This window comes from Leucoraja erinacea, unplaced genomic scaffold, assembly GCF_028641065.1.
Source record: "Leucoraja erinacea ecotype New England unplaced genomic scaffold, Leri_hhj_1 Leri_80S, whole genome shotgun sequence".
In the NCBI taxonomy this organism is placed as follows: Eukaryota; Metazoa; Chordata; class Chondrichthyes; order Rajiformes; family Rajidae; genus Leucoraja; species Leucoraja erinaceus.
The window spans coordinates 122,888-149,389 of NW_026576740.1; the positions used below are offsets into that span (position 1 = coordinate 122,888).

Here is a 26,502-nt window from a genome sequence, read left to right on the forward strand (position 1 = left end):
CTTTCTCCACTGATAAAACAGAGGAGAAATATTCATTGAGGATCTTGCCCATTTTCCCTGTGTGTCCGCTTTGGTTTCCCAGGTTTTGCCATCCCGGCTCCAACGTACCAGGCGCACATATCTCCCCATGACCTAGACTCAGCCACTGTCCTGACAGGCCTCTTGTATTGTAATAAATCCAGTTTCATCCAAGCACCTTTACTTGCTCCCTATCATTCTCTGGTCTCTCCTCAACTCTCCATAGAAACTTCAAAAGTAGGTGCAGGAGAAGGCCATTCAATATGATCATCCAATTTCCACTACAGCTACCCCGTTCCTGCTTTCTCCCCCCATATCACTGACTTCTGCTGTAATGTGGAGAGGATGTTTCCACTAGTGGGAGAGTCTAGGACCAGAGGTCATAGCCTCAGAATTAAAGGGCGTTCCTTTAGAAAGGAGGAATTTCTTTAGACAGAAGGGTGGTGAACCTGTGGAATTCATTGCCACAGAAGGCTATGGAGGTTGACAATGGATATTTTTATGACAGAGGTAGGTAGACTCTTGTTTAGTACTGGGAAGAAGGGAGGAGAATGGGGTTGAGAGGGAACGATAGATCAGCCATGACTTAATTGGGAAGTAGATTTATAACCATATAGCAATTACAGCACGGAAACAGGCCCTTCTAGTCCGTGCCAAACACTTATTCTCCCCTAGTCCCATCTACCTGCACTCAGACCATAACCCTCCATTCCTTTCCCATCCATACACCTATCCAATTTATTAAAAAATTATAAAATCGAACCTGCCTCCACCACTTCCACTGGAAGCTCATTCCACACCGCTACCACTCTCCGAGTAAAGAAGTTCCCCTCATGTTACCCCTAAACTTCTGTCCCTTAATTCTGAAATCATGTCCTCTTGTTTGAATCTTCCCTATTCTCAATAGGAAAAGCATATCTACGTCAACTCTGTCTATCCCTCTCATCATTTTAAAGACCTCTATCAAGTCCCCCCTTAACCTTCTGCGCTCCAAAGAATAAAGACCTAACTTGTTCAACCTTTCTCTGTAACTTAGTCTGAAACCCAGGCAACATTCTAGTAAATCTGCTCTGTACTCTCTCTAGTTTGTTAGCATCCTTCCTATAATTTGGCGACCAGAAGTGTACACCATACTCCAGAATTGGCCTCACCAATGCCTTGTACAATGTTAACATTGATGGGCTGAATGGCCTAATTCTGCTCCTCTCACTGATGAACACGACCACTAGGCTGATAACTTTCTTGAATTTTCTCGAAGCCTCCGCGCAGTCCAAGACCCAGGGCCTCCATGCCACCTCTTGCCGGTAGTGTTAGTGTGCAGGGATCACTAGTCATTGTGGACTTGATGGGCCGATTATCCTGCTTCCATGCTGTATCTCTGAAGTAAACTACAGTAAACCTCTCGCTTCATTCTATGCGCATCCATTTCTGACAGCTGCCACCCCCACCTCAATGTCTGCATATCCTGGTATACCAGCACCACACTTCCTACTCCTGCCCATACCCCTACCCCTTGGACCGGGGGTGTGGGATATGAGCCAATCTCTGCCTGCACTGGGCTCTGACACGGGCAGCTTGCGGAGTCCGTGTGTGTGGGAGTCGTGGCCGTGGTTGTCAAACAAACACAAAGACCAGGTATTGCACAGACATTTATTGGTTACAGCAGCGAATCAGGATCCACTCGAGGCTACTGACCAACAGCAGCCCAGCTGGGATCCATTCAGGGGCTATTGACCATTCAGCAGCCCAGCTGTGATCTGTTTGAGAAGATTGACAAATCAGCTGCCACTGCTGGGATCCAGTTGGGTGCTTTCGACCAATCAGCTGCTCCAGACCTACTGACCAATGACCAGACGCCTCATCATGGTCTTCAGCCACTGTTGCCGCTGCACGGCCGCCAGGAACTTGTTCCTCTCTCGGAAGGCCACGTCATCCGCCACCACCGTGCTCCTCCGCACCGCCTGCCCGCTGCTCACCCCCGCACCCAGCGAGGGGCAACTAGGGCCGGGCATGACACTGGGGGCAACACGCTCCATCAGCCCCCGCTCCACGCTCACACACCTGCAGGGGGAGGGACAGAGAGACAGACAGAGAGGGATATGTTCCTACACAACATCCACCGGGAGCTCATGGACCATGGGGCAGCGGCTGTGGGCAACACTCATGTACCAGGGCAGCTGGAGATCAACAAGGAAGGGGGAACGGGTCTTTTGAAGGGCACGGATAGAGTGGATGTGGAGAGGATGTTTCCACTGGTGGGAGTGCATAGGACCAGAGACCTAGACTCAGAATAAGAGGACGTACCTATAGAAGGGAGTTGAGGAATGGTGGTGGTGAACCTGTGGAATTCATTACCACAGAAGGGAGGACAAGTAAAGGGTTTCAGGTATTATGGGGCAGGCATGAGCATGAGAATGGGAGTGAGAGGGGAAGGTACATCAGCCATGATTGAATGATGGAGTAGGATTGATGGGCCGAAAGGCATCATTCTGCTCCTGTAACTAATAGACCATTAGAAGAGCCACACGTCCAGGCTGCAGGGAGTTTCCTCATCACGTCCAAACTCACTGCTCCGTCCACTGAACCAATATTGTTTGGCTTACTGGTCTATAGATCCATCTATAGTGGAACGAATGGTACATGAGCAGCACTGGTTTCATGTAGGTGGCCCCAGAATCACCAGTCATGGACAAACTGAAGGCACAACTGATGGTGCCTTAAGGAACTTTAACAAGTTATAAAACAAAATTACAAATTGAAGAATACTTTTATTATTTGTTATTAGGGATAAACAGCTAACTCACATAGAGTCTTAAAGGAGGTGGTTAAATCCCCAGGTGCTGATGAGATCTACCCCAGGTAAATGAAGGAGGAGAAATCAGAACATGGGCATTCCCGTATCTTGTCCAGCCACAGGAGAGGTCCCAGAGGGCTGAAGAGTAGCGCAACTCCTTTGTGTCAGAAGGGAAGTAGAGTGAATCCAGGGAATTATAGCAGATAGGCACAAAAAGCTGGAGTAACTCAGCGGGACAGGCAGCATCTCTGGAGAGAAGGAATGGTGACGTTTCGGGTCGAGACCCTTCTTCAGACGTCTCAACCTGAAACATTGCCCATTCCTTCTCAGTAGAAATGCTGCTTGTCCCGTTGAGTCACTCCAGTTTTTTGTGTCTATCTTCAGTTTAAACCAGAAAGTTCTGAAGGGGTTGGACAGGCTAGATGCAGGAAGATTGTTCCCGATGTTGGGGAAGTCCAGAACAAGGGGTCACAGTTCAAGGATAAAGGGGAAATCTTTTAGGACCGAGATGAGAAAAACATTTTTTACACAGAGAGTGGTGAATCTGTGGAATTCTCTGCCACAGAAGGTAGTTGAGGCCAGTTCATTGGCTACATTTAATGTGGCCCTTGTGGCTAAAGGGATCAGGGGGTATGGAGAGAAAGCAGGTATAGGATACCGAGTTGGATGATCAGCCATGATCAGCAGGAAGATTGTTCCCGATGTTGGGGAAGTCCAGAGTGGTGAATCTCTGGAACTCTCTGCCACAGAAGGCAGTTGAGGCCAGTTCATCGGCTATATTTAAGAGGGAGTTAGATTTGGCCCTTGTGGCTAAAGGGATCAGGGGGTATGGAGAGAAGGCAGGTACAGGATACTGAGTTGGATGATCAGCCATGATCATATTGAATGGCGGTGCAGGCTCGAATGGCCTACTCCTGCACCTACTTTCAATGTTTGGTTAGACTGCATTTGGAGTATTGCACACAGGCCTGGTCACCCAAATACAGCAGGGATGTAGAGGCTTTGGAGATGTTTACCAGAACAATGCGTGGATAAGGAGAGGTTTTACAAACTTGGATTGTTTTCTCTGGAATGTCGAGGACAGAATAATAGAAATATATAAAATGATGAGGGGCACAAATAGGGTAGACAGTCAGAAACTTACTTCCCATGGTGGAAATATTAAAGACTAGAGGGCATAGCTTGATGAGAGTGGGATAAATACAGGACAGGTGCTACATCTTGGCAGGACAAATCAAAATAGGACGTATATGGTAAATGGTAGGGAATTGAGGAATGCAGTTGAACAGAGGGATCTAGGAATAACTGTGCATAGTTCCCTGAAGGTGGAATCTCATGTAGATAGGGTGGTAAAGAAAGCCTTTGGTGTGCTGGCCTTTATAAATCAGAGCATTGAGTATAGAAGTTGGGATGTAATGTTAAAATTGTACAAGGCATTGGTGAGGCCAATTCTGGAGTATGGTGTACAATTTTGTTCGCCCAATTATAGGAAGGATGTCAACAAAATAGAGAGAGTACAGAGGAGATTTACTAGAATGTTGCCTGGGTTTCAGCAACTAAGTTACAGAGAAAGGTTGAATAAGTTAGGTCTGTATTCTTTGGAGCGCAGAAGGTTAAGGGGGGACTTGATAGAGGTCTTTAAAATGATGAGAGGGATAGACAGAGTTGACGTGGAAAAGCTTTTCCCATTGAGAGTAGGGAAGATTCAAACAAGAGGACATGACTTCAGAATTAAGGGACGGATGTTTAGGGGTAACATGAGGGGGAACTGCTTTACTCAGAGAGTGGTAGCTGTGGAATGAGCTCCCAGTGGAAGTGGTGGAGGCAGGTTTGATTTTATCATTTAAATATAAATTGGATAGGCATATGTACGGGAAAGGAATGGAGGGTTATGGTCTGAGTGCAGGTAGATGGGACTAGGGGAAAATAATTGCTCGGCACGGACATGTAGGGCCGAGATGGCCTGTTTCCGGGCTGTAATTGTTATATGGTTATATGGGGCAGTGGGCCGGCGAGTCCTGGAATGAACCCAGCTCCCTCCCACTCCACCGCCGGCCAGTGAGACCCCGGGGCCGGTGTAGCTGTGTTGAGTGCGGCTTTACCTGCGGATGTGTCTGGCTGATGTTGGAGCAGGCCCGGTGCCCGGGGGCAGCACACAGCTTAGGATCAGCGCCATCAGTAGTGCCCGGGGGCAGCACCAAGCCTCCATCACCTGCGGGCAGACAAGAGACTCAGCCCCTGGTGGCTAAAGAGACGGGGCAGGTCGGGGCCGCACATACTGTGACCCGGGGAGTGGAAATCTCCAACGGGACCGTCCACAAACTACACACGCACACACACACACACATACACACAAGGGGAGAGAGGCACACACACACACAATGAGAGCGAGAGAGAGGCACACACACACACACACAATGAGAGAGAGAGGCACACACACACACACAATGAGAGAGAGAGGCACGCACACACACACACACACAATGAGAGAGAGAGAGAGAGAGAGAGGCACACACACAATGAGAGAGAGAGAGGCACACACACACAATGAGAGAGAGAGAGAGAGAGAGGCACACACACACACACAGAGAGAGAGAGAGAGAGAGCAGCAGCCCAGTGTCCAAGCAGGCAAGCCGGCAAGTGTGGAAATTAAATTTGCACATTTTGAATATTGTTTCCAAAAGAGAGCAAGTTCCAAGAGATAGGGACAAGAGAGAGAGAGAGAGAGAGAGAGACACACACACACACAGAGAGAGAGAGAGAGAGAGAGAGAGAGAGACACACACACAAGAGAGAGAGCCACACACACACACACACACAGACAGAGAGAGAGAGGCACACACACACACACACAGAGAGAGAGAGAGGCACACACACACAATGAGAGAGAGAGAGACACACACACAATGAGAGAGAGAGACACACGCACACACGCTGAGTGATGCGCTACATGGGGTTTTCCAGCCAGATGTACTACATCCAGATCTGGCCGTGACCCACGTGGGTTTTCTCCGGGTGCTCCAGTTTCCTCCAACATTCCAATAACGTACAGGTTTGTGGGTTAATTGGCTACGGTAAAATTATAAATGACCCCAATTGAATAACTACCTATTAGTTAACTCACTGTGAGATTCTACCCTAATTAACGACTGTTAATGTGAGGTTCACCCACAAATTAACTGTCTTTAATTATCCATGACCTAATTTCTCAGTGCTTATGGTTAGTTATTATTGGTTAACTGCCCACGAATTAATGCTGCACCAAACATTGAATAATGTATTCATTGCACTGCGGTTTCACACTGGTCGTGACTGTTTAACCAACATAGAAACATAGAAAATAGGTGCAGGAGGCGGCCATTCAGCCCTTCGAGCCAGCACCGCCATTCATTGTGATCATGGCTGATCGTCCCCTATCAATAACCCATGCCTGCCTTCTCCCCATATCCCTCGACTCCACTAGAGCTCTATCTAACTCTCTCTTAAATCCATCCAGTGACTTGGCCTCCACTGCCCTCTGTGGCGGGGAATTCCATAAATTCACAACTTTTTGGGTGAAAAGTTTTTTCTCACCTCAGTCTAAAATGGCCTCCCCTTTATTCTAAGACTGTGGCCCCTGGTTCTGGACTCGCCCAACATTGGGAACATTTTTCCTGCATCTAGCTTGTCCAGTCCTTTTATAATTTTATATGTTTCTATAAGATCTCCCCTCATCCTTCTAAACTCTAGTGAATACAAGCCTAGTCTTTTCAATCTTTCCTCATATGACAGTCCCGCCATCCCAGGGATCAATCTGGTGAATCTACGCTGCACTGCCTCAATCACAAGGATATCCTTCCTCAAATACTGTTAATTGTTTACTAAGTAATTGACCTTAACGGCCATGCCAATTATGAAAGGCTAATTATCAATTAATTAAATCACCCCAATTAACTACCAATTGCTACACACTATTGTGTAGGCAGGAACTGCAGAACCCATGATAGACACAAACTGTTGAAGTAACTCAGCGGGACAGGCAGCATCTCTGGAAAGGTGGAATGGGTTACATCTCGGGTCTGAAGAAGGGTCTCGACCCGAAACGTCACCAATAGTCAGCTTTTTGTGTCTCTCTTTGCTGACTATTGTTGGTTAAACATTGGCTGCCCGTTGATTAACTGCTAACTAACACTCATCCACTGGTCACTGGTCAAGTGATCTGATTAGTTAACTGACCATTTTCGTTGTACATCACTGGCTAACTGGGCAGTAAGGATTCTAACAATAAATATTACTGTGCAAACATTCCTTTTCTGACACGACAAAGTCCAAGAAGCTTACGTTTCCTCGTGTGGATGCTGGCCGGTGCTGGCTTCTGTTGCTCCTCTTGTCGCAAGGATGGTGGAGGGGTGTGGAAAGGAGAGGGTTGGAGTAAAAGTGGCGGACAGAGAGCTAGCTCCCTGCCTTCACTGGGTGCCCAGCTCCAAGTCAGTGTGTGTGGGTGGCACTGAAGGAAGTCTTGCTGTCAGCTCCCTCACTTGTGACAGACACAACCCCTCCCCTGGACTCGGTGCTAGGAGTTGTCAGAGGGGTGGGACTGGTGACAGAGTGAGAGAGAGAAAGACTGATCACCTCTGTACCCTTCACTTTGCTCTTGATAAGCACATATCGTGCAGAGAAGTTTTCAAATGTAGCATTCCTGTCTTTAACATGAACCCCTTTGAAAAGGTTAAAAACGGCACGAACATCAAACGTTCAAGATGACAGCAGTCAGCTACTGTGTCTGCACCCACTGTGATATCAAATTAAATTAGTCTGCCTGTACCCCTGTTCATGTCTCAATACCTTTTAGTTTGGAGATACAGCGCAGAAAATAGGTCCTTCGGCCCACCGAGACCATGCCGACTAGCGATCCCCATACACTAATACTAACCTGCACACACTAGGGACACTTTACAATTCACCTACACGTCTTGGGAGTGTGGGAGGAAACCAGAGCACCCGTACAGAGAAAACCCACGGGGAGAACGCACCCGTACTCTGGCGCTGCGAGGCAGCAACTCTACTCCCCTTCCTACAAATGTGACCGAAGAAAAGCTTCCTAGACCTGCAACGTGACTTTTCAACTCAATGCCCCACCAATGAAGGCAAACGATACTCCTACGCCATCCACTTGTGGGGCCACTTGCTATGCACCTGCACACCACAACCCCATAAAGGTCCTGCCATTTACTGTCTGTGCTCCTCTGGCATTTGACTTCCAAAAATGTATCATCTCGTAATTAGTTTAGAGATACAGCGCGGAAACAGGCCCTTCGGCCCACTGAGTCCGCCCTGACCAGCGATCCCCACACATTAAGACTATCCTACACACACTAGGGACACTATACACATACACCAAGCAAATTAACTTGGAGTGTGGGGGGAACCGAAGATCTCGGAGAAAACCCACGCGGTCACGGGGAGAACGTACAAACTCCGTACAGACAGCACCCGTAGTCGGGATCGAACCGTGGTCTCCAGCGCTGCAAGCTCTGTAAGGCAGCAACTCCACCACCATTGCAGCAATAAGGAGCAAAAACAAGGGGCAGTAGACCTGGGAGCAGATGTTTGAGGGTAAATCTACATCTAACGTGGGGGTCTTTCAAAAGGCCAGCTGGTTAGAGTTCAGGTCAGAACCAGGATGTTACTTTGTGAATGAAAGGTAATGTGTGTAGGCTTGTGTTAGTGTGCGGGGATCGCTGGTCAGTGCGGACTCAGTGGGCCGAAGGGCCTGTTTCCACTCTGTATCTCTAAACTAAAACTAAATTACCCTTGCCCACTTTATTACTATGAACCCGAGGACCATTCTTATCCTAATCCATAAGATTAAGATAATGATAAGGCTGTCTTATAACATTCTGATCACTGTTCCCAAAATGCTCCCCTGTATATCACTGTCCCATCAAGGCCCTGGGACTGTAGCAAGCTAAAGAGCAAATCTATTTCACATGTTGTCAAGCTGGAAAGGGTACTGAGAAGTTTTACGAGGATGCTGCCTGCCTGCCCTGGCAGCAATAAAAGCTTCTCATTGCACCTTGTCACAATAAACTAAAGGGCCTGTCACACTTTCACAACTTCATTCTTTCATCCCGGCCATTTTTTTTACTCCTGGACATTTTTTATCGGGCTGGAAAAACGTCCCAACTTACCTGATGCCAGGAGTACCTACGGCTGGCATAACATGCCGCTACGATATATCTACGAACTCCTACGGACTCGTTACGAACATTCTACGAGTTTGAATCAGGGGAAAACTCGGGAGAATTCGTGAATTACCTCAGGAAAGTGGGACAGCCCTTTAACTGAAATGGAGTTAACATGATGGGCCAAATGGTGTAATTCTGCTCCTATAACTTATGAAAATGATCTGCTGAGTGACTCCAGCTCTGTATCTTTTTTTTGTAGCTAAATCTGTAGTTCGAGTCTCATAAGATCATAAGACTAAGCAATAATAACTGAGAAAGCATTGGGCACTAAAAAGTAAATTAAGTACATTATGATTTGCTCCAATACAAATTTCAAAACCATTTAACATTTTAACAGGAGAATTTTGAAAGTAGTTTCACAGAATAGTGTCACAGGAAGTCTGAGAAGGAAATGTAGTCCAAGCCGCACCAAACCTCCTTCAATTCAAGTCATGAGATAGGCCATTCAGCCCAACAAGTCTACTCCGCCATTCAATCATGGCTGATGGATTTAAGAGAGAGTTAGATAGAGCTCTAGGGGCTAGTGGAGTCAAGGGATATGGGGAGAAGGCAGGCATGGGTTATTGATAGGGGACGATCCGCCATGATCACAATGAATGGCGGTGCTGGCTCGAAGGGCCTCCTCCTGCACCTATTTTCTATGATCTATCTCTCCCTCCTAACCCCATTCTCCTGCCTTCTCCCCATAACCTCTGACACCCATACTAATCAAGAACCTATCTATCTCTGCCTTAAATATATCCACTGGCTTGGCCTCCACAGATTCACCACCCTCTGACTAATGAAATTTAATTTAATTAAATTGGAACCAAAAGCCCAGGAGCAGGTGTAAGGACTGGGTGCAAGTTTGGTTTGAGATAAGCAAATAACTAAGTGTGGGCGGTGACACCAATCATTGACACCATTGGTCCCTCTCAACAAGGCATGATTATTCCCCAGGTGACTTCTGAATTCACAAGTGGGATTGAGTGTGTTCACCACGGCCCTGGTGTCTGCTTGCTGGAGTCTGTAACAAGGATGGGGGTTGCACAAAGCCCGGTTGTATTACTGCTGATCACTGCCTTGTGCAGTTCCCAGCTGGTTGTAGGTAAGACCCAAACCATCCCAGTGAACGCATCCTGCCCGACACTGTTTCATAGTGATTAATGTTGTTTGCTGCTTCCTGGCTGAGACCCCTTTTAGTTTTCACAGAGTGGAAATGTCACTCTGGAGGGTGTAGGTTTAAGGTGAGAGGGGGAAGGTTTAAAGGGGCGAAGATGGTGACTGCAGAGGTGGTGGTGGTGTTTCAGAGGATTTTCAATAGGCATATGGAAGTACAGGGAATGGATACTATTCAGGCAGAGGCGATTGGTTTAACTTTGCTTCATGTTTGGCACAGATACTGGATTGGTGGGCCTGTTCCTGTTCTGTACTTGTACTTGTGCTGGGGTGATGTTGAAGGGCCTGTTTCCATGCTATGTAACTAAAGTCGCTGTGCTTCACGCAACTGCATTGCCATGAGCTGCTGTGTTCTCTTCCAGACTACAGCATCGGACCCTACACTGGAGACCTATCCCATTGCCACATTGGTGTGGCTGGAGACCTATCCTGCTTGTTTGACATTGGTGTGGCTGCACCCGCACACTCCACCTGTGGCTCAGACCAGTGGGGTTGCCCACATGTGGTTGCCTCCACAAACATTGTGACAGACCCGCCTCCACTTGTGCATAGTGATGTTGATGTTATCTGAGACCCAGTGTGAGTGTCAATTTGGCTCGTGGAGGCCGACATTTGGTATTTTGACATCTGTTGCCCCTGCTGTCAGACCCCGCTTGTTGATCTGGACCCTGCTGTCAATTTGTTGATTCTGCCGACATTCCCAACACTTGCCTTTCTCCTGTGTTATCTCTGCCAGTGAGCGGTGGGTCTCCTGGGGACAAGGCCAGGGGTCCAGAGCTGGAGTGAAGCCATGCTCCTTGTGGTGGAGAAAGGAACTGCAGATGCTGATTTATACTTGGGATTGGGGATTAGTTGTCATGAGTAACATAGAACATAGGTGCAGGAGTAGGCCATTCGGCCCTTCGAGCCTGCACCGCATTCAATATGATCATAGCTGATCATCCAAAATCAGGACCCCATTCCTGCTTTCTCCCCATATCCCTTGATTCTGTTAGCCCGAAGAGCTACATCTAACTCTTTTGAAAGGTACAGTGAAAAACATGTGCTAACCAGTCATTGAAAAGCCAATACATGATTACAATCAAGTCGTCCACAGTGTACTGATGAATGATAATGCAAAGTGCTGGAGTAACTCTGGGCCAGGTGGCATTGGGGGGGGGGGGGAGAGAGATAAAAGGATGGGTGATGTTCCGGGTTGTGACCTTTCTTCAGACTGGACAACCTGAAGAAGGGTTCTGATCCAAAATGTCTCCCAGCCTTTGTCTCCAGAGATGCTGCCTGAGTTACTCCAGCACTCTGTCTATCAATCATTGTTGACCACATGGTTTGTGAATCGCTGGGTGTAGTGTACAACAATGTGAGTTTTAACCCAGGATAGAGGTGTAGAGAACATGGGTTTAAGATGAGGCGGGCAGATTCAATGGGAATCTGAGGAGGTGGGTCTTTGTAGTGAGCTGCCTGGGGCAGTTGAGGCACGTACAATAACACGATGTTTGGACAGATGCATGGCTAGGAAAGGTTTTGAAGGATGTGCTGAACTTGGGCAACTGGGACTAACATCTTGGTCAAGGGGCTGAAGGGCCTGTTTCCATGATTCTATAACCTGAGGGGATGGATTAATTATTTGATCCTTGCTTTCTTCAGCAGACAACAGCACGTTTATATTGCCCCAGAAATACCCCGTGCCTCTCTGTAAAGACTTCCCCTTGGCACCTCTGGAGCCTGCCTACCAAATGGGCCCCAGAATGGCTTGCAGGAATGGCTCCTGCATTGAGAATGTGTTGCCAGGACAGGCCTTCAGGTAGGTGTTCCAATGTTCCCTCCACTTCAACATTAGCTCGGTCTGTGGCCTGCTGGAGCAATCCCAGCTCTGGTTTTCCTCAAATTCGGAGACCAAGACTGCACACAATACTCCAGATGTGGTCCTCACTAGGGCCCTGTACAACTGCAGAAGGTCTGCGTTACTGCTATCCTCAACTCCTCTCATTATGAAGGCCAACATGCCATTAACTTTCTTCACTGCCTGCTGTACCTGCATGCTTACTTTCAGTGACTGATGTACAAAGACGACCAGGTCTGATTGCATTTCCCCTTTATCCTAATCTGACAGCATTCAGATAATAATCTGCTGCCTTGTTCCTGCCACCAAAGTGGATAACCTCACATTTATCCACGTTATACTGCATCTGCCCACTCATCCAACCTGTCCAAGTCACCCTGCATCCTCCTCACAGTTCACACTGCCACCCAGCTTTGTGTCATCTGCAAATTTGCTAATGTTACTTTTAGTTCCTTCATTTAAATCATTGATGTGTATTGTAAATACCTGCGTTCCCAGCACCGAGCCTTGCGGCACCCCACTGGTCACTGCTTGCCATTTTGTGTTGGGACCTGTTAATTTATACTTTTTGTTTCCTGTCTGCCAACCAATTTTCTATCCATATCAATATCCTGACCCCAATACCATGTGATCTAAATTGCTGCCTTAGAGGGCTTGCAGCGCGGGAGACCCGGATTTGATCCCGACTACGTGTGCTGTCTGTACAGAGTTTGTATGTTCTCCCTGTGACTGTTGGGATCTGTCCGAGATCTCGGAGATCTTTGGTTTCCTCCCACACACCAAAGACGTACAGGTTTGTAGGTTAATTGGTTTGGTATAAATGTAAATGACCCCTAGTGTTTGTGTGGGATAACGTTGGTGTGCGAGGATCGCTGGTCACTGTGGACTCGGTGGTCTAAAGGTCCTGTTTCCGTGCTGTATTTCTAAACAAAATTACCCCAAAGTCTTGAATGCCATTAACGTATCTGCTTTGACCAGCGTCCCTGGCAGCACGTTGCAGGGACTCACCACCCTGTTTAAACATAAACTTGTCACGCACATCTCCTTTAAACATTGCCCCTCTCACGTTCAAGCTATGCCCTCTAGTTTCTGTTTTTTCCTATTTTCCTATACGAGGAAGGGGGGGGGGGGGGATCGGGGAGAGATTCTGACCATCTGCCAATCTGTAAATAAATCGTTCTGTCTTCGCAACGTTGGACTAGCTATGTTTTATCCCCCATTTATGTTGCAGTGAGTTTAAACAAGAAGGGTCTATGATGTCAAATGTTCAAACTAACTATTGTTAGTTTGGAGATACAGCACGGAAACATGCCCTTCAGTCACCGACCAGCAATCCCCGTGCGTTAACACTACCCTACGCACACTGGGGACAATTTATATTTATACAAACACAATTAATCTACAAACCTGTACATTTTTGGAGTGGGGGAGAAAACCGAGGATCTCAGAAAATCCTTGCGGTCATGGTGCGAATGTGCAAACTCCTTACAGACAGTACCTGTAGTTGGGATCGAGCCTCGGTCTCTTGTGCTGCAAGGCAGTAACTCTACCACTGCGCCACTGTGCTGCCAATAGACCACGTACTGTTCCTAGGATCTATAAGATGATGTCCAAGATAGAGGTCTAATGGCTTTGTCTGTCCTTTCAGAATTCGCTACACACTTCAGGATGTATCTGGCAATCCTTTGATCATGACGCAGTGGTCTGATTCCATCTCGACAAAAGGTGAGATATCTTTCTGCCAATTGGATTTTGGTGGTGGTTGAGATGGGGGATGATCCTCTCACAGTGGGAGGTATCGCATGGGCATGGGCATTCAGACCATTGTCTCCTTCACCAGGGTGTTACCTGGGCCTGTACACAATGCTGGAGTAACTCAGCTGGTCAGGCGGCACCTCTGGAGGAAAAGAATAAGTGATGTTTTTCATCTGAACCCTTCTTCACACTACCTGGGGTTGTGGATTTGTGTTACGGGAAGAGGTTGATAGGCTGGGTCTCTTCTTTGGAGCACAGGAAGCTGAGGGGTGACCTAATTAAAATACCTAATGTGGGGGCAACACAGTGGCACAGCACTAAACGTAGAAAATAGTTGCAGGAGGAGGCCATTCGGCCCTTCGAGCCAGCTCCACCATTCATTGTGATCATGGCTGTTCGTCCCCAATCAATAACCCATGCCTGCCTTCTCCCCATATCCCTTGACTCCACTAGCCCCTAGAGCTCTATCTAACTCTCTCTTAAATCCATCCAGTGACTTGCGTAGAAATATAGAAAATAGGTGCAGGAGTAGGGCATTTGGCCCTTCGAGTCTGCACCGCCATTCAATATGCTCATGGCTGATCATCCAACTTAGTATCCCCTTAGCCACAAGGGTCACATCTAACTCCCTCTTAAATATAGCCAATGAACTGGCCTCGACTACCCTCTGCGGCAGAGAGTTCCAGAGATTCACTACTCCCTGTGTGAAAAAAGTTCTTCTCATCTCGGTTTTAAAGGATTTCCCCCTTATCCTTAAGCTGTGACCCCTTGTCCTGGACTTCCCCAACATCAGGAGCAATCTTCCTGCATCTAGCCTGTCCATCCCCTTAAGAATTTTGTAAGTTTCTATAAGATCCCCTCTCAATCTCCTAAATTCTAGAGAGTATAAACCAAGTCTATCCAGTCTTTCTTCATATGAAAGTCCTGACATCCCAGGAATCAGTCTGGTGAACCTTCTCTGTACTCCCTCTATGGCAAGAATGTCTTTCCTCTGATTAGGAGACCAGAACTGTATGCAATATTCCAGGTGTGGTCTCACCAAGACCCTGTACAACTGCAGTAGAATCTCCCTGCTCCTATACTCAAATCATTTTGCTATGAATGCTAACATGCCATTCGCTTTCTTCACCCGCCTTATGGGGTGCGGGACCCAATTGGGAACAATTTTGGTGAACCCCAGATTACCAGCCAAGGTGTGTCAGCCCAGTTATTTAGTATATATTATGAAATTGTCCACTGGGTGCTATGGATTGTACACTGTGTGAATCTCTCCTGCTCCCTCCCGTTTGCCTGTCAGTAGCTCCGCTGGCTTCCAACCTTTACCGTAGCAGCTAATTATGTGGTTGGACACAATGCCCTTGGAGACAGCGGCTGATTGGACAGGAGACCTATTTGTTGATTGGACGGGAATTTTAAAGCAAGCTGGTTGGTGATTGGATGAAACCCTCTTAGAGACAGCGATTGATTGGCCGCCAAATAAAATTGTCAAATGGGAAAACAAAAATCGCTGGTCGGTGCGAACTCAGTGAACTATCTGGTTGTATCTCTAAACTAAACAGTATAACATGCAGGTACATTCATTTATAATTAAATTCAGTGATTTCTCACTGTATGAAGCTCAATATTTGACACGTTCATAATTAGCAAACTGATCAACGAACCAGACAGCAGTTGGACGCAGTCATAGAAACATAGAAATTAGGTGCAGGAGTAGGCCATTCGGCCCTTTGAGCCTGCACCGCCATTCAATATGATCACGGCTGATCATCCAACTCAGTATCCTGTACCTGCCTTCTCTCCATACCCCCTGATCCCTTTAGCCACAAGGGCCACATCTAACTCCCTCTTAAATATAGCCAATGAACTGGCCTCAACTACCTTCTATGGCAGAGAATTCCAGAGATTCACCACTTTCTGTGTGAAAAATGTGCTTCTCATCTCAGTCCTAAAAGATTTCCCCTTTATCCTTAAACTGTGTGACCCCTTGTTCTGGACTTCCCCAAAATCGGGACCAATCTTCCTGCATCTAGCCTGTCCAACCCCTTAAGAATGCTGTAAGTTTCTATAGATCCCCCTCAATCTTCTAAATTCTAGCGAGTACAAGCCGAGTCTATCCAGTCTTTCTTCATATGAAAGTCCTGACACCCCAGGAATCGGTCTGGTGAACCTTCTCTGTACTCGCTCTATGGCAAGAATGTCCTTCCTCAGATTAGGAGCCCAAAACTGTACGCAATACTCCAGGTGTGGTCTCACCAAGACCCTGTACAACTGCAGTAGAACCTCCCTGTTCCTATACTCAAATCCTTTTGCTATGAATGCTAACATACCATTCGCTTTCTTCACTGCTTGCTGCACCTGCATGCCTACTTTCAATGACTGGTGAACCATGACACCCAGGTCTCGTTGCATCTCCCCTTTTCCTAATCAGCCACAATTCAGATAAGTCTACTTTCCTGTTTTTGCCACAAGTAGAGAACCTCACATGTATCCACATTATATTGCATCTGCCATGCATTTTGCCACTCACCCAGCCTATCCAAGTCACCTACCCCCTGATCCCTTTAGCCACAAGGGCAACATCTAACTCCCTCTTAAATATAGCCAATGAACTGGCCTCAACTACCTTCTGTGGCAGCGAATTCCAGAGATTCACCACTCGCTGTGTGAACAATGTTTAGAGGGGTTTAAAAGGTTTAGAGATGTTTAAAGTGCTCCAGGGGGTTTAGAGGTGATTTAGAGGGTCCCTGAGGAGTTTAGAGACATTATAAGCCCCCTGTGAGAAATAGTATTTCTCTGAAATTGAAGATAGAAATAAAGCTGGAGTAACTCAGCAGGACAGGCAGCACAGTGACTCTGGAGAGAAGACCGTTCTTCAGACTAAACTGAACTCTCGTCGGTGAGAGTACTTGTGATTGTCTGAGGAAGGGTCTCGACCAGAAACGCAACCCTCTCCCCAGAGCCCATGCCCGTTCCGCTGAGCCACCTTCAACTTCAGAGCCAAACAAAAAACACAGTGCTGGAGGAACTCAGCGGGCAAGGTGGCTGCCTCACCCGCTGCGTTTCTCCAGCATTTTTGACTTCCGCAAAATGTCAACGATTCCGGGAATGCCGAGGCGACAGGGTGAGAGAGCTGGAGAGAAATGAGATGAGGAGCGGGAGAGAGGAAGGGAGAGAGCAAAACACAGACACAACGTGGGTTGGTAGGTGAATAACTAACCGGCACACCAAGAGGAAGCCCCTTCTCGTGATCCGGGGCCATCGCTCACAATGGTGAGTTTAAAGAAATTCTCAACGTGTCATCAATCAACATTCCTCAGTAAATGTAATTGTGTTTTAAACAAGTATTAATGACGCCGCGTGAATTTTATTCGAAGGAACACGGCTTTATTAATACTTGTTCAAAACACAATAACATTTACTGAGGAATGTGGATGGATGCATTGATGACATTGTATAACTACTTGCTGTTAAGAAGTGCTAACAGTACTAGTTAACATGCAGTGGTTGTTATACACAAACATCCAATAGTGGAGCTCTGCTAGAAGATCTTTGGTTATACCTGTTTGTTTAAAAACCTTGGCCACCACTGCCCTCTGTGGCTGGGAATTTCGCACATTCACAACTCTCTGGGTGAAAACGTTTTTTCTCTCAGTCTTAAATGGCCTCTCCTTTATTCTAAGACTGACCCCCTGATTCTGGACTCGCCCCACATTGAGAACATTTTTCCTGCATTTAGCTTGTCCAGTCCTTTTATAATTTTATATGTAGCGTTGCTACCTTACAGTGCCAGAGACCCGGGTTTGATTATGACAATGGAAGCTGTCTGTATGGAGTTTGTACATTTTCCTCATGATCGTGAGGGTTTTCTCCAAGTGCTTGTTTCCTCCAGATGTACACTGGGGCCACGCGCCAACTATCGGACACCTCCTCCTACTTACCCCTGGACCATGACCCCACTGACGAGCACCAGGCCACCATCTCCAGCACCATCACCAACTTCATCCACTCCAATGCCCTACCTGACCGAGCCTCCAACCTCATCGTTCCCCAGCCCCGCACAGCCCTCCGGAGACTAGAATAAAAGGGAGCTCATTTAAGACTGAGGTGAGAAAAAACGTTTTCACCCAGAGAGTTGTGAATTTGTGGAATTCCCTGCCACAGAGGGCAGTGGCCAAGTCACTGGATGGATTTAAGAGAGAGTTGGATAGAGTTCTAAGGGCTAGTGGAGTCGAGGGATATGGGGAGAAGGCAGGCACGGGTTATTGATAGGGGACGATCAGCCATGATCACAATGAATGGCGGTGCTGGCTCGAAGGACCGAATGGCCTCCTCCTGCACCTATTTTCTATGTTTCTACATGTTCATAGATTAATTGGTTTATTTAAATTATCCCTAGTGTGTAGGAACATTCTGGTGCATGGGGTGATCGCTGGTCAGCCGAAGGGCTTGTTGCCACACTGTATCTCTGAAGTAATGAGTACGAGATCAAGAGGAGCATAGATAGTCATTTTCCCAGAGCAGAGCATTCTAAAACGAGTGCATGGGTTTAAGGGGAGAGATTTCAGAGAGATCGCTGGTACACGTTTCACTGGGGGGTATTCTGCATGTGGAATAAGTTGTCAAAGGAAGATATAAAAACAGATACGGAGCTCTATGGAGTTGTGCGGAGCTGGTCCCGACATCGCGCGGGGCTCCGAAAAACTGACAATGTTAAAAAAATTCCGAGCGGCAATGGCCTGCTGGCCCACAGCCGCCTCAACACCATACGCACAGCCTCGACGGGCATACGCCGCGTCTCAACGCCGTACGTCACGCGCGAACTTCCCGCGGACTTCACTCGAACTTCACGTCACTCACTCTACCTCCGCACGACCCCCGCTTCCGGTTTGGTCGCGCTTGCCGCATGCAGTCGCATGCTCGTGGGACAGGCCCTTTATTCTTAAAATGTGGCCCCTGGTTCTGGACTCCCCCAACATCGGGAACATATTTCCTGCCTCTAGTGTGTCCAAACCTTTAACCTTATGTTTCAATAAGATACCCTCTCATCCTTCCAAATTCCAGAGTATACAAGTCCAGCCGCTCCATTCTATCAACATATGATGGTCCCACCATCCCAGGAATTAACCTCATGAACCTACGCTGCACTCCCTCAATAGCAAGAATGTCCTTCCTCAAATATGGAGACCAAAACTGCACACAATGCTCTAGGTGTGGTCTCACTAGGCCCTGTACAACTGCAGAAGGAACTCTTTGCTCCTATACTCAACTCCTTTTGTTATGAAGGCCAACATGCCATTCGCTTTCTTCACTGCCTGTTGTACCTGCATGCTTACTTTCATAGACTGATGAACAAGGACCCCTAAATCTCGCTGTACCAATTTGATACCATTCAAATAATAATCTGCCTTCCTGTTTTTGCCACCAAAGTGGATAACCTCACATTTATCCACATTAAACTGTATCTGCCATGCATCTGCCCACTCACCCAACCTGTCCATGTCATCCTGCATTCTCATAGCATCCTCCTCACAGTTCACCCTGCCACCCAGCTTTGTGTCATCTGCAAATTTTCTAATGTTATTATTAATCCCTTCATGTAAATCATTAATGTATATTGTAAATAGCTGTGGTCCCAGCACTGAGCCTTGCGTTACCTCACTAGTCACTGCCTGCCATTCTGAAAATCCCTACTCTTTGTTTCCAGTCTGCCAACCAATGTTTTATCCATGTCGGCACTCTACCCGCAATACCATGTGTTCTAATTTTGCCCACTAATCTATGTGGGACCTTATCAAATGTTTTCTGAAAGTCCAGGTACACTACATTCACTGGCTCTCTCTTGTCCATTTACTCAAAGAATTCCAGAAGATTAGTCAAGCATGATTGCCCCTTCGTAAACCCATGCTGACTCGATCCTGTTACTGCTATCCAAATGTGCCGCTATTTCATCTTTTATAATTGACTCCAGCATCTTCCCCACCACCGATGTCAGGCTAACTGGTCTATGATTCCCTGTTTTCTTTCTCCTGCCTTTCTTAAAAAGTGGGATAACAGTAGCTACCCTCCAATCCACTGGAACTGATCCTGAATCTTTAGAACATTGGAAAATAATCACCAATGCCTCTATGATTTCTAGAGCCACTTCCTTCAGTACCCTGGGATGCAGACCATCAGGCCCGCGGGATTTATCAGCCTTCAGTCCCATCAGTCTACCCAACACCATTTCCTGCCTAATGTGAAATTAGACCAGTGGTCACAGCATTGTGTGTGTGATTGCATTGGTGAGTGCAGAGGATATTCACCAGGATGGTGCATGGACTAGAGGACCAGTTATGGGGAGAGATGGGGTAAGCTGGGCTAGTCTTCACCAGAGCAGAGGTCTAAGATGATATTAAGTGGGGTGGATAATGTTGAAGACGGGAATATTGCCCATTTCCCCCCAATAGAGGCATTGAAAGGGCTTTGAGGGGTGGACAAAGGTGTGAGGTTCAGATGTTTTGTTTATTGTGGTCAGCCTGGACCTCTTGACCTGAGGTGCTGACGGACTTGTGATGCACTACACACTGGACAAGCAACATCAAGGCACAAAGGATCCTCTCAACGTGGATGAATGATTAGTGTGGGTGGAGAGGATACAGTGGGTGAGGGCCTGTTCCTGCGATGCATTAATTTAAGTGGGTTCTGTAGCCACCCAGGATGGGAGCATTGGGATGTTGCCAGGACTAGAGGGTCTGAGCTATAGGGAGAGGGTGAGTGGGCTGGGACTCCATTCCCTGGAGTGCAGGAGGATGAGGAATGATCTTGTAGAGGTGTATAAAATCATGAGGAATAGATTGGGTCGATGCTTAGAGCCTCTTGCCCAGAGTAGGTGAGTTGAGGACATGGGTTTCAGGTGAGGGGGAAGAGATTTAATTGGAATCTGAGGGGCAACTCTGGCACACAAAGGGTGGTGGGTGTATGAACAAGCTGCCAGAGGGGGTAGTTGAGGCTGGGACTATCCCAATGTTGAAACCGTTATGGACAGGACGGGTTTGGAGGGATGTGGGCAGATGGGACTAGTATCGCTGTGACATGTTGGCTGGTGTGGGCAAGTTGGGCTGAAGGGCCTGTTTCTACACTGTATCACTCTATGACACTAACCTGCCCCATTTCCCCTGCAGATGAGCCAGCAAGTTACGTGTCTATCCAGGCGTGGGACGCTGGACTGCGATCCGGGTCTATGGTGGTGATCACAGTGCTCCTCGCAGTGGCTGTCTTCACCCTGATCGTTGGCTTTGCTGCCGCTGTAACCATGGGCTGGAGATAAACTTTCATTGGGGAATATTCTTAATTTTCCACAATAAATCACTGCTGGATTGTAACCAGGATTTTTATTCCTGCTGAAGTCAGCATGGTTTTGTGAAAGGGAGATCTTGCCTGACAAACGTTTTGGATTTCTGTGAGGAATTATATAGCAGGATCGATGGAGTCGGTGGATGTTGTTTACCTGGATTTTCAGAAGGTCTTTAAGGTGCTGCATGTGAGATTGCTAAGGAAGATGAGAGCCCATGGTATCAAAGGGCAGATGCTTGCATGGATATCGGGTTGGCTAGATGGCAGAAGGCAAAGAGTGGCAGGCAATGAGAAAAAGCACACTTTATTGCCAGTGACTAGCGGAGTTTCGCAGGGGTCCGTGCTGGGGCTGCTACTCTTCACGTTGTATATTAATGGTTTGGGGTGAGGGGATTGAAGGCTTTGTGGCCACGTTTACAGATGATATGAAGCTAGGTGGAGGGGCAAGTAGCATAGAGAAAGCAGGGACTCTGCAGAAGGACTTGGATAGGTTTGGAGAATGGATGGAATATAGTCTAGCAATGTGTGAAGACCTGCATTAGTTGTAGGAATAAAGACATGGATCATTTTCTCAATGGGGAGACGATTCAGAAATTGGAGGTGTGAATAGTCTTTGGAGTGCTGGTGCAGGAACTTCCAAGTCGAATCGATAGTAAGGAAGGCAAATGAAATGCTTGCATTTATTTCAAGATTACTAGAATATAAAAATAGGGATGTAATGCTGAGGGATATGGAGTAGGTCAGACTGTATTTGGAGCATTGTGAGCAGTTTGGAGGCCCCATATCTAAGGAAGGATGTGCTGGATCTGGAGAGGGTCCAGGGATGACTGAATTAACATATACTGTAGACACAAAGCTGGTGTAACTCAGTGGGTCAGGCAGCATCTCTGGAGAGAAGGAATGGGTGATGTTTCAGGTCGACCCTTCAGACTGAGTCATGGGAAAGGGAAACAAGAGATGTCACCTCCAATCTCATCTACTGTATCCATTGTTCAAGATGTGGACTTTTATACATCGGCGATACCAAACGTAGACTGGGCGATCGTTTCGATGAACACCTTCTCAGTCCACCTGAACCTACCTGATCTCTCGGTGGCTAAACCCTTTAATTCTCCTTCCCAATCCCACAACGACCCTTCTGTCCTCGGCCTCCTCCATTGTCAGAGTGAGGCTAAACGCTAATTGAAGGAACAGCATCTGATATTTTGCTTGGGCAGCTTACAGCCCAGTGGTATGAATATTGATTTCTTCCACTTCAGCCCCAGCATTCCCTTTCTTGCTATTCCTCCCCGACCTTCTCATTTGCACCCAACTATGTTTACCTGACTGATGTTGATTACGGTGAACAGCTCCAGTCGTGTAAAGTTGATCCTAGTGCCATCAAGGCAGGCTGGCAATTGCCATTGTGTTCATTATCCAGTGTGCAGTTAGGTGGAGCATTCCTTCACCCAGGCCTTATCCTTCAGGATCACCATCAGAGATGTTGACCAAGCACTGGCACAGCCACAGCCATTCTGACTACGGGTGCTGTCTGTATGGAGTTTGTATGTTCTCCTTGAGACCGTGTGGGTCTTCTGATTTCCTCTCCCATTCCAAAGACTTGTAGGTTAATTTGCTTTGGTAAACATTGTAAATGATCCCTAATGTGTAGGATAGTGCTCGTGTACAGGGTGATCGCTGGCCAGTGTGGACTTGGTGCCAAGGGCCTGTTTCCATGCTGTATCTCTACAGTCTAGAGTCTCTGACTTGTGTGTATCTCTCAGTTTGTACACTGCGCCAGTGCAGTTGCTGTTTAGATTGGTGGAGAATCAGTCCTAGAACAACCCGTAGCATTGGACGTTCCCCGAACTGTCTTCCCTGCAGATTGTTTAAGATGGTTCCCCCTAATAATTGGCCACGATGACGATCTTCCAGGATGACTCCAAACTATTTGCAACCAGTTGTGCCTTCAGTTTGTCCGTGACTGGTGATTCTGGGGCCACATACATGAAGCACGTGCTGCTCATGTACCATTTGTTCTACAGGACAGAGCAGTGAGCTCGGCCGTGCTGAGGAAACATCCTGCATGCTGGACGTGTGGGTCTTCTACACCATTCAATCATGGCTGGATGTGCCCCTTGTAATGAGCATGCCCTGCCCATTGGCGGGGTCAACGTGCTCCACTTGTTTGAACCATTCTCAGCTGGGACAGGGTACTGGACATTGGCAAACTTCACTCCAACATGTAGCAGGCTCCTGCCTCAGACGTTCACTCCTTTCCCCATGATGGGACTGGTGGAATGGGATGCCATGAGGGTGGATTGTTGGGATGGCCACTTTTGAAATCCGGAGACTGCTGCCGTCAAAGTTAGTTCAGTTTGGAGAAAAAAACACAGAAATGGGGCCCTTTGACCCACGGAGTCGGGACCGACCAGCGATCCCTGCACAATAACACTATCCTACACGAGGGACAATGTTTACATTTACACCAAGCCAATTATCCTACAAACCTGTGTGTCTTTGGAGTGTGGGAGGAATCCATAGGATTGGAGGAAACGCACACGGGTCTCGGGGAGAACGTACAAACTCCATACAGAGAGCACCCATAGCTAGGATTGAACCCAGGTCTCTTGCGCTAAGGCATCAACTCTACTGCTGTCTTCTGTCACATTCTCCTGTGATATTTATATAGTTCGACCATATTTATTCACCTCTATATCCACCATAACCTCTTTATTCACCAACTCTTGGTTTTGCTGTCCCACAGCACATCTTTCACAGCTTCCTTCACCCACCTTGTAAACTTGCCACATTGGGTTAATTCACCGCTGAATTGTCCTGAACTGTTCCTCTGGAATGAGCTCTTCCACTTGCACATGCCCATTGTTCATCAGCTCCAGGAGCAGAATTAGGTTATTCACCCCATCAAGTCTACTCCGCCATTCAATCGTGGCTGATTTAACTCTCCCTCCGAAACCCCATTCTCCTGCCTTCTCCCCACAACCCATGGCACCCATACTAGTCAAGAATCTGTTAATCTGCACCTTAAAAAAAAAAAAAAAAAAAAAACCCCATGTGTGGCTTGTGTGGGATGGCCTCTGCAGCAGTCTGTGGCAAAGAATTCCTCCATCTCCTTTCTAAAGGATCGGCCTTTTATTCTGAGGCTGTGCCCTCTGGTCCTAGACTCTCCCACTAGTGGAAACATCCTCTATGGAGGCTTTTCAGTAATGTCTCGTGTATCGAGATACAACTATTGGACTTCAGACACAAGGAGCTGCAGATGCTGGTTTAGAAAAAAGACTGGAGTGATTTGGCTGGTCACGCAGTATCTCAGGTACACGTGGATTGGTCATTAGCACCTTCCTTCAGACTGATTGTAGAATGAGTGGAGAAATGTGAAGCTGGAGGAAAGAATATGTGGAAGGGAAAAGGGGGAAATGGATTTTTATCTCAGTGGGGCACGGGGCAGAGAGGGGGATATTTGTAGGTTAGTTAGCAAAAAAATGGAGAATTCAGTGTTCTCATTGCTGGCTGTAAGGTCCAAAGGTGCTGTTCCTGCAATTAAACACTACTTTGTGTGCTATCCAGGTAAGTCAAACCATACATGTGGACAACAGGCACTGCAAAATGTAGCTGACACCTGGGTCCAGAGCATGGATGGCATTGATGGCGTTACAGGGCAACACATCTGCGACCTGGTTGCTCTTGCCTGCGATGTGCTGGACGCAAGTCATGTATTCTGAGATGTAGGTCAGGTGGCGCTGCTGTCGGGCTGACCAATGATCAGACACTTTGGCAAAGGCAAACGTGAGTGACTTGTGGTCGGTGAAAGCTGTGAAATGCCTGCCTTCGGGGAAGTAGCGGGAATGCCAGGTAGAGAGTGAGGAGCTCCCGGTGGAAAGAGCTGTGTTTCTGCTCGGGGGGGGGGGGGGGGGGGGGGGGGGGTTTCTCGGGTTCTGACTGTAAAAGGTGAGGGGCTGCCAGCTACCATTGACCAGTTGTTCCAGCACTCTTCCCGCGGCTGTGCCAGATGCGTCCACCGTGAGAGCTGCGGGCTTTGTCGAACGTGGCCGTGGCCGTGGCCGTGTCGTCCCAAACAAGTTCTTGCAGCTTATTGGCCAGGGCCTTGAACAGTGGTTACATGATCCTGGTGGCTGCTGGCAAAAGCGGTGGTGGAACTTGACCATGCTGACAACTCATGGAGTTCCTTCACAGTAGAGGGTTTGGCAAACTTGCATAGAAACATAGAAACATAGAAATTAGGTGCAGGAGTAGGCCATTCGGCCCTTCGAGCCTGCACCGCCATTCAATATGATCATGGCTGATCATCCAACTCAGTATCCTGTACCTGCCTTCTCTCCATACCATCTGTTCCCCTTTAGCCACAAGGGCCACATCTAACTCCCTCTTAAATATAGCCAATGAACTGGCCTCAACTACCCTCTGTGGCAGAGAGTTCTAGAGATTCACCACTCTCTGTGTGAAAAAAGTTGCAATTGGCCCCGAGCTTGGTCGGGAGCAGGACTGCTCCGTGCTGGTTGATGTGGTGGCCCAGGAAGTTGGTGGAAGTGAGGCTAAACTGACACTAGAACAGGTTGATGGCCAGGCCAAACTCGTTCTGCCTGAGTGTGTGTGGTGTTCCTGATGAGAGTGGCTGGCGACGAGGAAGTCATTGAGGTAGATGAACACTAAGTCCAGCCCATGGCCCGCAGTGTCCATGTGTCGTTAGAAAGCTTGGGTGGCGTTCTTGAGGCCGAAAGGCATGCGCAGGAACTCAAAGAGCCCGAATGGGGTGATGAGGGCTGTCTTGGGGATGTCGTCTGAGTGGACCGGAATCTGATAGTAGCCGTTTACCAGGTCGATGTTGGAAAATACCTTGCAATCGTTCGGGTTTGCCATGAAGTCCTGGATGTGAGGGACACGCTGTTGTGATCTTGTTGAGATGGCGGTAGTCCCCACAGTCTCCAGCCCCCAGACGCTTTGGGGACCATGTGAAGCGGGGATGCCCACTGGCTGTCTGAGCGGCGCACTATGCTCATTTCCTCCATCTTGAGGAACTCTTCTTTGGCCAGTTGGAGCTTGTGCGCGTGCATGGAGCAGCGGTCCGATGGTGGGGGTACGGTGCTTCACCCCATGCTTGGGGATGGTCATTGTGAACTAGGGAGTTAGTATGATGTCAGGGAACTTGGCCAAGATCCTGGCGTACTCTGTGTCCGTGAGGAGCATCTTGATCCCTTCGTGCTTGTTGTGGGTGGGTGGTTGGTAAAGGTAATAGATGAAGCGCCTGGCAGTTTCCTGGTCCAGCGCACTGACCACATAGTAGTACTTGGTGACATCGGCAGCTATCTGACAGATATGGAATTGGGCTTCGGCCTATTCAAGCCACACCTGGAACAGTG

The 26,502-nt window shown here is 47.8% G+C and overlaps 2 protein-coding genes across 4 annotated transcripts; one reads left to right on the plus strand and one right to left on the minus strand.

Annotated features, from left to right (window-relative positions):
• Positions 1–1,654: 1,654 nt before the first annotated feature.
• Positions 1,655–17,066, minus strand: LOC129694821 (tuberoinfundibular peptide of 39 residues-like). 3 transcript variants are annotated; one of them, XM_055631581.1, is made up of 3 exons: positions 17,010–17,066; positions 4,915–5,024; positions 1,655–2,079 (listed from the first exon to the last, which is right to left on the minus strand). In XM_055631581.1, the coding sequence occupies exons 1-3, from the start codon at positions 17,049–17,051 to the stop codon at positions 1,854–1,856; spliced, it is 378 nt and encodes a 125-aa protein (XP_055487556.1). In that variant the 5' UTR covers positions 17,052–17,066; the 3' UTR covers positions 1,655–1,853. The 3 variants fall into 3 exon arrangements, with proteins under 3 accessions (XP_055487556.1, XP_055487557.1, XP_055487554.1); XM_055631582.1 differs by lacking the exon at positions 17,010–17,066 and adding an exon at positions 7,133–7,365; XM_055631579.1 differs by lacking the exon at positions 17,010–17,066 and adding an exon at positions 5,763–6,642.
• LOC129694822 (uroplakin-2-like) lies at positions 11,618–21,172 on the plus strand. Its single transcript, XM_055631583.1, has 3 exons — positions 11,618–11,998; positions 13,686–13,762; positions 20,953–21,172. Exons 1-3 carry the CDS (start codon positions 11,931–11,933, stop codon positions 21,096–21,098), a joined length of 291 nt encoding a protein of 96 aa, XP_055487558.1. The 5' UTR covers positions 11,618–11,930; the 3' UTR covers positions 21,099–21,172.
• The last annotated feature ends 5,330 nt before the right edge of the window (positions 21,173–26,502 follow it).